Source organism: Balaenoptera acutorostrata, chromosome 5 (assembly GCF_949987535.1).
Source record: "Balaenoptera acutorostrata chromosome 5, mBalAcu1.1, whole genome shotgun sequence".
In the NCBI taxonomy this organism is placed as follows: Eukaryota; Metazoa; Chordata; class Mammalia; order Artiodactyla; family Balaenopteridae; genus Balaenoptera; species Balaenoptera acutorostrata.
In genome coordinates this window covers 70,840,085-70,854,555 of record NC_080068.1, presented here as the reverse complement: position 1 = coordinate 70,854,555, position 14,471 = coordinate 70,840,085, and the positions used below count along the sequence as shown (strand labels likewise).

At 38.9% G+C, this 14,471-nt stretch overlaps 1 protein-coding gene across 1 annotated transcript in view; it reads left to right on the top strand.

Moving 5' to 3' along the window:
* CWH43 (cell wall biogenesis 43 C-terminal homolog) overlaps positions 1 to 12,860 on the top strand; it is a 50,648-nt gene extending 37,788 nt beyond the window's left edge. Inside the window, 3 exon segments of the mRNA XM_007180789.2 lie at positions 4,940 to 5,001; positions 9,788 to 9,943; positions 12,782 to 12,860. Of these exon segments, the coding sequence (XP_007180851.2) occupies positions 4,940 to 5,001; positions 9,788 to 9,943; positions 12,782 to 12,860 (297 nt within the window).
* Positions 12,861 to 14,471: the final 1,611 nt, after the last annotated feature.

Here is a 14,471-nt window from a genome sequence, read left to right as displayed (position 1 = left end):
TAGCTCATCTCTGCTCCACACAGCTAGGTGGCTCACCTGGGGACGGCGGAGCCACTTTGCAGATGACACATAAGTGGCAAATTGGTGGGGCTGTTGACTAGGAGCTCAGCTGCTGCTTTGGGCTCAGAGTCCTGCTTCCTCTCCGTGGGCTGCTTGGGCTTCTTTCCTGCATGATGGCTGGGTTCTAAGAGTGAGTGTCCTAAGAGAATCAGGAAGAAGTTGTATTGCCTTGTATGACCTAGCCTTGTAAGTCATATAATGTGAGTTCTGCTGTCATCACAAGCCTGCTCACATTCAAGTGGAAGAAACATAAACCCCATCTCTCGATGAGAGGAGTGTCAAAGTCACATTATAAGAATGCCATATGGAAAGTGGATTATTATAGCCATGTTTAGAAAATACAATCTGCCACATTGTACAAGTTAATCATGATGAGAGTAAAAGATAAAATGGCATACAGAGAGGCTGGCTGATCAGGGCCTCACTAAATGACACTGAATTTGTCCTTACCTGTTCAGGTCCCAAACGGTTGAATTTCTCAGTGTATCCAGATATAATCATACTCTGGGAAACTGACAGACAAATCAAGTCCTTGAGACATATATACACTAGAAGGTTAAATGCATTAGTTTATAATGAGAAATACAATTATTATATTTAGTTAAGCCCTATGTAGATTTCTTGGTCCTTTACATGTCTTTCTTTTGTACTTCATTGTCTTGAGGTAATATCTGCAAACAAAAAAACTTATCCATTTTATCAAGTGCTTGGAAAGACAGGTGAGAGAGAGTGTTGTATGATGAGGGTATTCTGTATGTGACAGAAAACACAAAACGACAGTGGCTTAAATAAGAGAAGTATAGCTCTTTATGTAAAAGTCTGGGCAGGTGATTCACCACTAGTAAGGCACTTTGTGGTATCGGGAGTGTGCTCCTTCTATCTTGTGGCTCCGCATTACAAGGCTTCCACTCCCAAGTTTGCCTCATGGTCCAAGATGGCAGCATCCTTGTTCTAGTTAGCAAGAGGGAGGAAGGGATACAGAGGGGACCAAGAGCATATGCAAGTTATCTCTAAGGCAAATTCCAGGAAACTGACCTCTTCTACCTACATTTCATTGACTGGAATTTAGTCACTGGCCATACCTCACTGTACGGGAAGTTGAGAGATGCAAAATTTAATCTTGATACCCTTATACCTAGCTAAAAATCCTACAACTTTGGAAGAGGGGCAAGGCAGATATTAGGGAGATGAGTTAATCTCTGCCCTAGTGGATAAGGCAGAAGTGGAGTCAAGATGGACTCCTAATTTTGGCTTTGGTCAGAGGGTTTATGATGGTGACCCTTATTATTATAGAGAATACATAAGGAAGACGAGTTTTGCAAAGAAGATGAGTTCAGCTTTAGGTTGAGTTGAGGCAACTGTGGGATATTAGTGGAGCTGTCCATTAGGCAGTTGGACATATGGATCTGGAACTGAGAAGGGCTGTCAGGTCTAGAGATACAGATTAAGGGGTTGCCACCATCTAGGTGATCATTAAAACCATGGAAGGGGATGATATTGCTTATGGAGTTAGAGAATTGCAAGAGGAAGACCAAAGAAAACTCCTGATAGAGTCACATTTAGTGTGGCTACCGTGGGGGTGATGGGTGAGGGAAGAGGAGGGAGATTATCTCAGAAAAGAGATTAAGGAGAAGTCAGAGGAGTAAGAGGAAAATCTGGAGAGTGGAATCACAGGGGTTGCATTAGTTATTTATTAGTGTATCACTGTGTAAGCTACAAACCTTAGTGGCTTAAAAAGAACAATGGTCCAATATCCTTATGACTCTGTGGGTCTACTGAGTGGTTTTCTGTTCTTGCCTGCATTTACTCGTGGAGTCAGCTGGTGGCTGTGGCTGGGGAGGTCTGACATGTCCCCACTCACTGGTCTGGGGCCTTGGTGCTGGCTGTTGGCTGGGCTTCTCTCTCCATGTAGTCTCTCATCACTCACTAGCCTACCTGGTACCACATTTACCAGCTTTGTGACCTTGAGGCAAGTTATTTAACCTTTCTGGGCCTCAATGTCCACATCTATAAAGAGGGGATAGTAATACCTATTGTATCATAGGGTTGTTCTGAGGATGAAAATAAAGTAATGCCTGAAAAGCCCTAAGCCTTGCACGTAGGAGGCATTTAATAAGTGGTAGCTACATATTTGTATTATGTACGTCTGGTTATATGTATCAAATCACATTAGATAAATGTGTAATTAGATGGTCTATAAAGTATAGAAGAATACTAGACAAGATGATATTTGGCAAATTTAAGAAAAAATTGATTGTATCCTAATAAGAGAGAGAATTTGTGTGTGTGTGTGTTTGTGTGTAAGGGGAATTTTATTTGATTTTTATTTAATACTCTGTTGGGTTCCACTGTCACAGTCAGAAGCTGTGTCAAGATTGGCAGTGGACAGACACTATCAAACTCTTAGAGGTAAACATAGGCAGAACACGCTATGACATAAAGCACAGCAAGATCCTTTTTGACTCACCTCCTAGAGAAATGGAAATAAAAACAAAAATAAACAAATGGGACCTAATGAAACTTAAAAGCTTTTGCACAACAAAGGAAACCATAAACAAGATGAAAAGACAACCCTCAGAATGGGAGAAAATATTTGGAAACGAAGCAACTGACAAAAGATTAATCTCCAAAATATACAAAGAGCTCATGCAGCTCAATATCAAAAAAAACAAACAACCCAATCCAAAAATGGGCAGAAGACCTAAATAGACATTTCTCCAACAAACACATGAAAAGATGCTCAACATCACGAATCATTAGAGAAATGCAAATCAAAACTACAATGAGATATCACCTCACACCAGTCAGAATGGCCATCATTAAAAAATATACAAACAATAAATGCTGGAGAGAGTGTGGAGAAAAGGGAACCCTCTTGCACTGTTGGTGGGAATGTAAATTGATACAGCCACTATGGAGAACAGTATGGAGGTTCCTTAAAATACTAAAAATAGAACTACCATATGACCCAGCAATCCCACTACTGGGCATATACCCTGAGAAAACCATAATTCAAAAAGAGTCATGTACCACAATGTTCATTGCAGCTCTATTCACAATAGCCAGGACGTGGAAGCAACCTAAGTGTCCATCGACAGATGAATGGATAAAGAAGATGTGGCACATATATACAATGGAATATTACTCAGCCATAAAAAGAAACGAAATTGAGTTACTTGTAGTGAGGTGGATTGACCTAGAGTCTGTCACACAGAGGTAAGTAAGTCAGAAAGAGAAAAACAAATACCGTATGCTAACACATATATATGGAATCTAAAAAAAAAAAAGTTCTGAAGAACCTAGGGTCAGGACAGGAATAAAGACGCAGATGTAGAGAATGGACTTGAGGACACGGGGAGGGGGAAGGGTAAGCTGGGACGAAGTGAGAGATTGGCATGGACATATATACACTACCAAATGTAAAATAGATAACTAGTGGGAAGCAGCCGCATAGCACAGGGAGATCAGCTCGGTGCTTTGTGACCACCTAGAGGGGTGGGATAGGGAGGGTGGGAGGGAGACCCAAGAGGGAGGAGATATGGGGATATATGTATATGTATAGCTGATTCACTTTGTTATAAAGCAGAAACTAACACACCATTGTAAAGCAATTATACTCCAATAAAGATGTTAAAAAAAAAAAAGATTTGCAGTGGATTCTCATATAACTTTTTCTATTAGGAACTTTATTAATGCAGAGAGGAGTTTTAATCATAAATGCTTGAGTGAACAGATATTTCTCTTTAAGAAATGAATATTTAAATTCTGTAGTCTTAAAATTTGAGAGCAACTTTTTAAAACCTAATAAAATAAAAAGATAGTAAAACATATTCATAGTTGATTAACCCCACTATATACAGTTGAATGACTAAATTTTTATCTCTTTCCGAGGCAAACCAGAGCAGTACCTTTAGAATTATTTGCTTTTTTTCATCATTAAAATTTTTTAATTTAATTTTAAAAATGTATTACAGTTTTTCCATGTATACAAAAGTCATAGTTGATATGTGTGTGATATGTAAGTAATAGTAAAGATTAATTAACAAGCATTCATGTGTCCACCACCAAGCTTAAGAAAAAAAATTAATACATAATAAATTGTGGTGTGTTCTTTGTGATTTAAAAATATTTTTTAAATTAAATTTTAATAGTAAAATTTAGTCAACATAGTCAAAAGTCAGGTATATTTTTTAAAAGAAGAAAATGAATATTTCTTTAATATAAAAGCTCCATATTTAGAGTTTTGCCAACACATTAGAGAAAAAAATGTTTATGTTCTGATTTTCTGATGAAAAGTAACGCTGGTCTCAAGCTTTCAACGTCAAATAGACTCATGATTACTTCTGAAACGTGTGTTGCCAGTGACTCAATTTAACAAACAGACTGAGCTCCTGCCAAATGCCAGCCTTCCTGCCAGGAACCAGGGAGCCTAGGTGATTGAGTCTTTCTGCTCAGGGAGGGGAGAGTGGAGACATCTAAACAATTAACTGTACAGAGTGGTGTAGCTGGTGCACATAAAGGACTACACAGGATGACCGATGAGCATGCAGTCAATTCTGCTTGGGATGAGAGACTTGGAAAGCTGTGCAGAGCCAGTACTGTGTTGTGATTGCTGCCTAACTCCCTCTCTAGACCACCTTCATGTTTTACTCCCAGCATCTCATACTGGGGCTAGATGGGCATATGGTAGGTGCTCCAAAAATATCTATAGAATGAATAAATGATTTTGACCTTAAAAAATCAGTAGGAGTCAGGCAGAGAAAATAGCAGGCACAAAAGAAAGGCATATTTATTACTGTAGCTCACACATTTTCTTGGCAATTCAGAATAGAGCACCGTTTTTAATGCTTTAAACATTCTCTTCTCTCTTCATTATTAGGATATTGACAGCACAGATCAAGACAGATGGTGTGAATACATTATGTATCGAGGGCTGATCAAGTAAGCATAGGTGTTTGATTGTTGTTTTTTTTTCTTTTTCTTTCTTCCTTTTTTTTTTTTTTTTGATTGTTGTTTTTCTTAATATACTGTTATTGTGATCTTTTGGGTCTATCCTGGAAGGAAGAACTTTCTGGAAGCAATTAGTTAATTGTGTTACTTTTCATAAACATTGATTTGACTAGTTACCCAGTTTAACATTTTTTTCAATGTATAGCCTAATGATTTAAGAAGGAGTAAATGGTTAAGCAAATTAAGTTTAATTATGCAAAGAGGATACTGTGTGAGTTATTAAGCATGATAATTATGTAACTGTCAGTACATGTTAGGAATGGCACCATTATTGACTGTATGCCATGATGGAAACAGCACGGACCGTGGACTTGAGTTCCAGCTTTGCCAGCTTCTAATCATGTAATCTTGGGTAAGGTGACTACCTTGTTGGAGCCACTACTATATTGTGGTGAGCTCTCAAGGTAGATTATACTTTTAAAAAATATCACCCCATATCATCCCATATCAAAAAGTAAATATTATCCATATATATATAAAAATTCAAAAATACTATAGCTGAAAGATCTCAAAATTCAAACACGTAACTGTGTAAATCTGTTTTGAAGGCAGTGTTGCTTTAAACAAAGCAAAGAGCAGTTTAATATCAAAAAAGGGACTAATCAGTCATTCATTTATTCAGCAAGTATTTATTAAATACCTATTACATGATTGGCATTGTTCTAGGCATTGGGGATATAACAGGAACAAAATAAAATCCTTGACTTGTGGAGCTTCCACTCCAGTGGAAAGAGACAGAAAGTAAGCACGTAAGGAATAGACTATGCCAGGTGGTGATAAATGTGATGAGAAGGATGAATAAAGCCAGGTAAGAAGGATGGGGAGTGCCGAGAGTGGGCAGGGTCACTGTTCTGATGGGGTGCTGTTCAGGCAGTAGCCCGAATGAGGGGGAGTCCGCCTGCATACATCCTGAGAAGAGCATCCAGGCAGAGGGAAGAGGAAGTGCAAGAGTTTGAGGAGGGCATGCTTGGTATTTTTGGGTAACAGTGAGGAGGCCAGCACGGCTGGAGTAGAGTGAGATGGGAGGTGATGTGAGAGAGGTAAGGAGGGACAGATCTTGTTGACAGTGATGGATTCACAGGCCCCTCCCCTTACAGGGTTCTTTAGTGGATGCAACATGCTGGAGACCATCCCTGAAACTCATCTTGAAATTCCGTTAGTACAGAATCTGTTTGGAGCTATTTGACCTGAGGACTCTTAACTACCCTCCTTGGGGCAGTGCTGGGAACTGTGGGACAGTGGGGGCTTCTAGGATGGACCTCTCTGGGCCTTAGTTCCTCCTCCATACAGAGCAGTTCATCACCCGGAGGCATCTTGGCATTGTCTGCCTGAAGAGGGGAGCTGGTGTGGAACTGATCACCCCTTAGGTAACCTTCTGTTCTAAGATCTGTGATCTACATTGATGAAAGAAATGGTTGCCTTCTGGAGATGCTATAGAATCACAGGGTCAACTTCTCTCCCTTTGGAGATATGGCTTGTTCACTTATGAGTCACAGTCTGGTGAAAGCAAACCATTAGGTTCTACTGTTCTTTACCCCATTTGCCATTCAACAAGTATTGATGGAGCATAATGTATCTCAGCCACCAGGGGTATAGCAGTGAACGTTCAGAGAAGCATCCCTCAACTGGCTGAGGGAAGATAGACAATGATTGGAATGATGGAGTCAATAATTCCATTGTGTCTTATTTTAGGAGGTGATAACTATAGTGAGGAAAACTTGAGCAGGATAAGGAACATCCAGAATATGGAGATGGGATGCAGTTGTAAATAGGGGCTTGGGTAGGTCTTAATGAGAAGTTGACATTAGAGCTAAGATTTGAAGGAGTGGCCCATGTGGCTGTCTGGGAGAAGACCTTTCCAGGTAGAGGGACCAGCTAGTGCAAAGGCCCAAAGGCAGGAGGGCTGATGTTTTTGAAGAAAAGTGATATTCATGGGGCAGGAGTGTGTATATGGAGATGGAGGTAAAGGAGGTAAGTGGGGAGTGTGTGGGCAACGAGGGAAGGGAGCAGGTCTTGTGGACTCTTATGAAGGACTTTGGATATTACTTAGTAAATTGGTTCCTGGATAATTTCATTGGTTCATATGCTTACTGAGGTGGCCAGGGAGGCCCCTGAGATGCTAAGCTCATTCTGGTTACACTAATAATTCAGAAACTCTAAAGACCCAGCACATGCCCATATGGCTGCAGGACAGGTAGCTTGACTAATATTTTGGTGTTTCTAAAACATTAAGGTAGGAGGGAGCATGCTAGTTTTGTAAAGTATATGATATCTCAGATTGAAAACACTGCTTCTGTTTAAATTCATATTAAAGTGGTTGCTTTAATGGGGTTATTAGAATTTCTAGAAGACAGTTTATGATATAGACTGAAAAGGGTATATATTCAAGACATAAAAATTGTTAGTTGCCAAGGGACAGGGGTATTTATAGTACCAGTGCCCATAATAGTTAATCACTGGGCTCTGTTTGTACATTTGTGGCCCAAGACCTTCTTTGTCTCTCCTTAGGAGAGTGGGATGGCAAATATATGTGTATATTTAGAAATATTTGGAGATATATATATATACACACATACATCTAGTGACTATGACTGTCAGAGATGGTATAATAGTCTGCTTAGGCTGCCATAACAAAATACCATAGACTGGGTGGCTTTAACAACAGAAACTAATTTTCTCTTGCTTCTGGAGACAGAGGGAAAGAGCATGCATGCTCTGTGATATCTCTTCTTTAAGGACACTAATCCTATTGGAGCAGGGGCCCACCCTTATGACCTCATTTAACTTAATTACTTTCTTAGAGGCTCTATCTCCAAATATGGCTACACTGGGCAGGGGGTTAGGGCTACAGCATATGAATTTGGGGGAAGGGAACACAGATGTTTAGTCTGTAACAGACAGGAAGGTAATTTTGAAAATACCAAAATTAATGAAGTTAGGACTACTGTTATTCAGTTTCTGTCCACAAAACCAATTCTATAAACTTTACCTTGATCATCGAATTCAATGCCCTGCTCTCAGTAGGCACTTAATAAATATTTACTGGACAACAACAAGAGAGTCCCTGTTTTAGTAGAAGATTTGGATTGTCAGTTTCCTTATCATCAAGGACTTTTTGAAGGCTGTGTCTACGAAATGGGTTAGAACTTTGATCTTAGAGATTTGGGAAATAAATAACCTAGATTTACTAGAGACAGTGACATAGAATTACAGGGAACTGCACAGATTTGGGACCTGAGCTTAGACAAATGCATTAACCTGTCAGACAACTCAGACCCACATCTGTTGCCATGATAGCTCTTCTTTTACCTGCTGTGGTGGGCAGATTTGCTGCCTCCGCTGGTTCCAGCTCTGGGTTTCTGTCTATTTTGTACGGAGTTACAGGTTTTAAGTGTTCCTCCTACTGCCACTGTGGCCCAAGCCCCCATCGTCTTTTACCTAAATTGTTGCAGTGGCCTCCTAACTGGTCTCTCTGCTTTGATCCTTTCCCTGGAGTCTGCTCTCTACACAGTAGCCACTGCATCTCTGCACAAAACTCATTGGATTACCATTTCATTCTCAGAAGAAAATCTCAAGTCTGTCAGGAAGGCTTTGCATCATCTGCTGCCCCCACCCCCGTGCAAACTCAGGTTCCCCCTATGCACTCCACTCCAGTCATTGTGGAGTTGGTTCTCAGAAAAGCCAAGCACATTCTACCCCAGGACCTTTGCATTTGCTGTTCCCGTTCCCTAGAACGCCCTTCCTCCAATACCTGTATGGTTTGCTCTCTCACTTCATTCAACTTTTTGCTCAAATGTCACTTTGTCAGAGAGTTATGCTCTGACCATCCACTATAAAATAACAACCTCTGCCACCTAGCATGCCCTGTCGTCTGTACTCTGCTTGTTCCCCCATAGTACTTGGGTACTGATCACCATACATATATACATATTTAATTTGTTCTCCCCAACTAGGATGAAAGCTCTATGAGGGCAAGACCTTCGTTTTGTTCACTGTTTGTCCCCAGTACCTGAATAATGCCTGCATGTAGTAGGGACTGGCTATGTATTTGTTTTTTAAATAAATGAATGACTGAAGCTGACATTTTTTAAGAGGCAAAGTATAAATAAAATAAAATGAATTCTTGGCTGGTCATGGTTCCCCCATTTTTCCATTTGAGCTTCTCGATAACTATCCAAATAGATAACATCTACAAAATGCTTTGAATTTCCTGGAGAACCAAAAGATGTAAGCAAAAACAAGATGTACAATTTTTTCAGACATGAAAATTGTGCAATTTTTCAGGCATTAAAAATCTTTTATTTTAGATGTTTCAATGTGAATGAAAATGTGCATGAGGTATTTGGATTTTTTAAGGTAAGAAAGAATTTAGGCCTATGCTCCTGTCATTCTGAAGAATTCCTGCTATTGACGCAAAACAAATGTGTGAGAGGCAATTTGTACAGACAGAATATTCATTAGTGTAATAAAGTAGAGTCAGTTTGCCAAGTATGTTTAGTTAATTAAACCTATGTGCATATTCCTTATTCATTTATATCATAAAAGCAATATTTTGATAAATATTTAGAGTAATATATCAAGTTAATTCTAGCGATATACAGAGTAGAGTTAGAAATGGGAAATTGGCTTAATAATGAAGATGTTATCTATAATACTAGATCTCATCAGATTTCTGTATGATAATAAAATCTTTAGAAACCATTTGTTTCTGCCACAGATTGGGTTACTCAAGAATCTCCCATGCTGAGCTGAGTCACTCTGAAATTCAGATGGCCAAATTTAGGATCCCTGATGATCCCATTAATTATAGAGACAACCAGAAAGTGGTCACAGACCCCAGGGAAGTTCCCGAGAAAATTCACTTCAATCCCAGGTGAGTGAGTTCCTTTATGTTGTGAACTACAGCTATGAGGTTGTCCATCCCCTCTCGGGACCTAAATATTACCTCACAATGAGCTACAAATTAGATTCGGTTCTAGAGGTTTATGCATGTTAAGGGAGCTCCTGGTAAAGATTATGACATCCTACTTGGGTTGAAGTTGTGATCCCTGCTTTCTGGGATAGAGAAACGTGTTGAAGTCCCAACCTCAGGCAAAAAGGATCAATGGTACCATCACCGTCATAATAGCTAACATTAAAGTGTTTTTTTGTCCTAGACCCTGTTCTAGACGTGTCGTGTGTTGTCTCGATGAATGCACATTGGATCAGTCCTCTTGTTATCCCCATTTTAGAGGTAAGGAAGCTTAGGCTGAGGAACATAACTTCATCAGGGTTACGTGGCTGGTCAGTGACAGAACCAACAAGTGGGAAGGAAGCCTGTTAGCATCGTTGGGTTGCTGTGATTCTCAGCGCTAGCTGCACTTAGACTCACCTGGAGAGCTTTTAAAAACTCCCTCTGCCTGGGTCCCACCCCAGACCAAATTCATCAGAACCTCTTGGTGATACATGGGCTTTGGGTTAAAAAATAATCTTTCCAGGTTATTCTAATGTGCAGTAAGAATTGAGACTATGGAGAGTGGATTATTTATTTCCATTACAGATACTCTACCCTCTGAAATATGTTGGGTGTTGTTTAGTTTTAAATAGAGGTTATCTGAGAAACCTATTTGCAGCAAAACATGTGATTTGGAATAGTTGCTCTTTTTTCCTCCCATGACTGGATAATGAGAGGAAATGTCTGCCTCAAACCAGACCCAGAACATGTCATATACCTTGTTAGTATTATTTGACATTTCTACTACTTTTACCAACTAGTAGCTATAGAAACTTCTCAGATGTCATTTTGTTTGGGGGGGAAATGACATTTATCCATTCTCTTTTTCTTCCTTGTCTCTCCTTACAAGAAAAAACTGTATCAAAGTGTAGGCAGCAAACGTAAGGAGAGCTATAGCCAAGTCTTGATTTGCTTCAGTCACTGTATTTGATCTTGCCCTTTGTAACTGCAATGTGGCTGTGAAGAGCATGGGCTCTGGGGAAAAGCTGCCCAGTTCAGACCTTCACTTTTTGCCAGTGAACAGCTGCGCAACTGTGAGCAAGTTGCTTAACCTCTCTAAGCTTCAAATCTCATCTGCAAAATGGGAAAAATAGTAGTGCCTGACTCTTAAGTTTTTTTGAGGTTTGAATGACACACAAAGTTCTTAAAATAGTGCATGGTAAATCCTCCAGAGCCAGTAGCTGCAATAGCAGCAACAGTATTTGTAGCAGTAACAGTAGAAGTAAAATAGAAAGCTTCCCTCCTTTTGTTGACTGAGGTGACTTCTTAAATGGAAGCTCAAAGATCTGGGAAGAAAAAAGTTTTTCCTGTTTCCTTATTCTCATATCAGGAGTGTGGAGAAGTCCAAATAAAATATTTTTGGCTAATCACAGCTGCAGATTGATCCACACCAACCATGAAGGGTGCTCAATCTGCTTTCTCACTCAGTTTAATTATGAAAATAACAGAAGCATAAGTAGAAGGTCTGCTTTAAAATTCCTTATAAAATATATACATATGAAAATTTATAAAATAGAAATAATCAAAGAATCACAAAAAATCCCATTCCTTAATTCAACAAACAGCCATTAAGTACCATGATGCCAGTACCATGCTAGGCCTTATGCTGGAAACTGAGGACAGAGTGGTGAATAAGACCAAATCTTTGTCCTGTGGAGCTTATGTTTTAGTGGGGAGATAAGCAATTCAAAGATTATCACTGGTAATATTTTTGGATACATCTTAGCTTTTTTATATGCATATATATCTATATATCACACAATTATCCCAACTTTATAAATGTATGAAACATATATATGTGTATGTGTGTTCATTCTATTTGTTAATCTGATTTTTTTTACATCCAAACAGTATATGATGAACTTCCTTCAATAATAAAATACTCTTCTGAAAATATCTTTAATGATTGCATAATATTCCATTGTATGGATATACCAAACTTAGCTAACCAATTGTTTTATTGCACGTTTAGCCTTTCATTATTACAGAAACTCTTCCAGGGACTCTATATCTTTGGGTATATCCTTGATTTCTTCCTTAGTACTCGGTTCTAGTCATGGAATAGTACAGTGAAAGGTTATGCAAAATTTTAATATCCCTTATTGTTGTTTTGAGATGACAAAGTAAACAGATCTCCTATCTCCTACATTATTGTAGTCATTTGGATATTGCAATTGCTGATTAAGAAAAGGAAGTCATAGCTTCCTTTCCAGTGCCTTTTGTATTTCATCATACCAACCAGAGCTATATAATTACCTAATTATTCATTAGCAAAGTAAATCATTAATCTATTGCACCTGAGCACTGTAGAAGCCTTAGAAATTGCAATTTTACCAAAATAGATTTTATAGATGCATAAATATAACATGAATAACATCCCTTCACCTATAAAATCGATATTATTCCCACCGAGAAAGGGAGAAAATCCAGACTTATTTTTCACAAATGTTTTCAGCCAATAATTCTCAAACAGTTGTGCTTTTGGAATGATCCATAATCATGGAATGAGGACTTTGAAGGTTAAAATTTAGTATGCCTTTTCCATAGGCATGAATCCTTTTTTTCTCTTCATTTGCTGTTTTATAAATTAATCATATCTCTCCTGGTTTTATGATAGATAAGTAAAACCACAATAGATTATGGTTAAATTTTACATAAGAACATATCTTTTGGAATAGTTTTTACATATCAATTACTTTTTTTTTTTTTTTTTTTTAGATTTGGATCTTACAAAGAAGGACATAATTTTGAGAACAATCATCATTTTCATATGAGTACTCCCAAATACTTTTTATGAACTGTTTAGAACAGGAATTCATTGACCACACAATCCTAAGGGAAATAAAAATACAATTAAAGATAAAAAGAAGAGATGAACTAAAGCGGGAAACTATACACAAAAAAACCCTTGATTTTGAAAAAATATGGTATCTATGCAGTGGGAAATTCTATCAATTTATAACATATATTGCTAAATACAAGCATTTCTCCAAATTGTTTTTCTTAAATATTTGATAAAAAATAGAATGTGGGGTAACCTAAGAAAGTTTTACTATGAGAGAGAAAATAACAAAAATGTCTTACCTTTTTAATGCTTAAAAATAGGAAATGGATTTTTTGACTAGCTGGAAGGATTACTTACAGAAATCAAGCAGCCTTACATCCCTCTTGGAACAAAGCAGGGGAAAAAAAATGTTTAAAGATTAAGTCTAATTGTTAGAAGAATAATGTGTACATATAACTGTTGTTGACTCAGCAGCTGCAGCACACCCATTGCCATCCTTCCCTGAGCTATGATAGCGTCGTGTCTCTTCTCCGGGTTTGCATCACTCCCTGGCTGTACAGGACACGCTCTGTTGATGTCTCCAGTCAGTCAGGCCACCAGCTGTCAGGGAACATACCTCGGCACACAGAGGGGTCCCACAGAGAGAATTTTCTTCCCTAGAGCCAAGCAGGTAAGTGATGGGGAGAATTCAGCCCAAAAGCATTATCTCCGTGAGGAATAGTGGTTTGAATGTTGTTCAGGGGGGCACACATTACATCTTGGAGCTAGAAGGACCCTGAATGTTGTTTGATCTCTTGGGGCAGAGATAACAATTCTAAGAGAATTTCCAAAGGTTTTATGTCACAATCTAAGGAGGTTCCTGGGATCTATTTAATAAAAACGTGTTGAGCACATCGCCATATGCAAAACACGATGTCATACTGTGGTGGTTTTAAATATGTCCACAAGTGATTTGGCACTTCCTTCAAAAGGTGGGGCCTGACTGGTCTCTTTCTGAGTGTGGGCTAGACTTAGTGACTCACTTTTGATGAAGAGAATAATGTGAAAGAGGGGGCATGTGACTTCTAAGCTTGGGTTTTAAAAGATTGTGGCTTCTTCTGCCTCAGTCTCATCCTCTTGGATCTGAGAGAAGCCAGGTGCCACGTCATGAGCCACCCTGTGGAAAGGTGGGGAGGGACTGAGGCCTCTTGCCAACAGCCATGGGAGTGAGCTACCTTAGATGCGGAACCTCCAGCCTCAGCCAAGCTTCAGATTGTACTTCAGCCCTAGCTCATGTCTTGACTGCCACTCATGAGAGACCCAAGTCCAACCACCTGGCTTAGCTGCTCCTAAATCCTTAACAGATAATAACTGTTGTTTTAAGCCATCTGTGTTCAGATCCTCCTCAACTTATGACGGAGTTATGTCCTGAAAAACCCATGTAAATTGAAAATATTGTAAGTTGAAAATGCGTTCAATACATCTAACCTACCAAACATCATAGCTTAGCCTAGCCTACCTTAAAAGTGCTCAGAACACTTACAGTAGCTACGGTTGTGCAAAATCATCTAACACAAAGCCTATTTTATAAAGAGTGCTGAAAATCTCATGTAATTTACTGAATAGTGTACTGAAAGTGAAAAA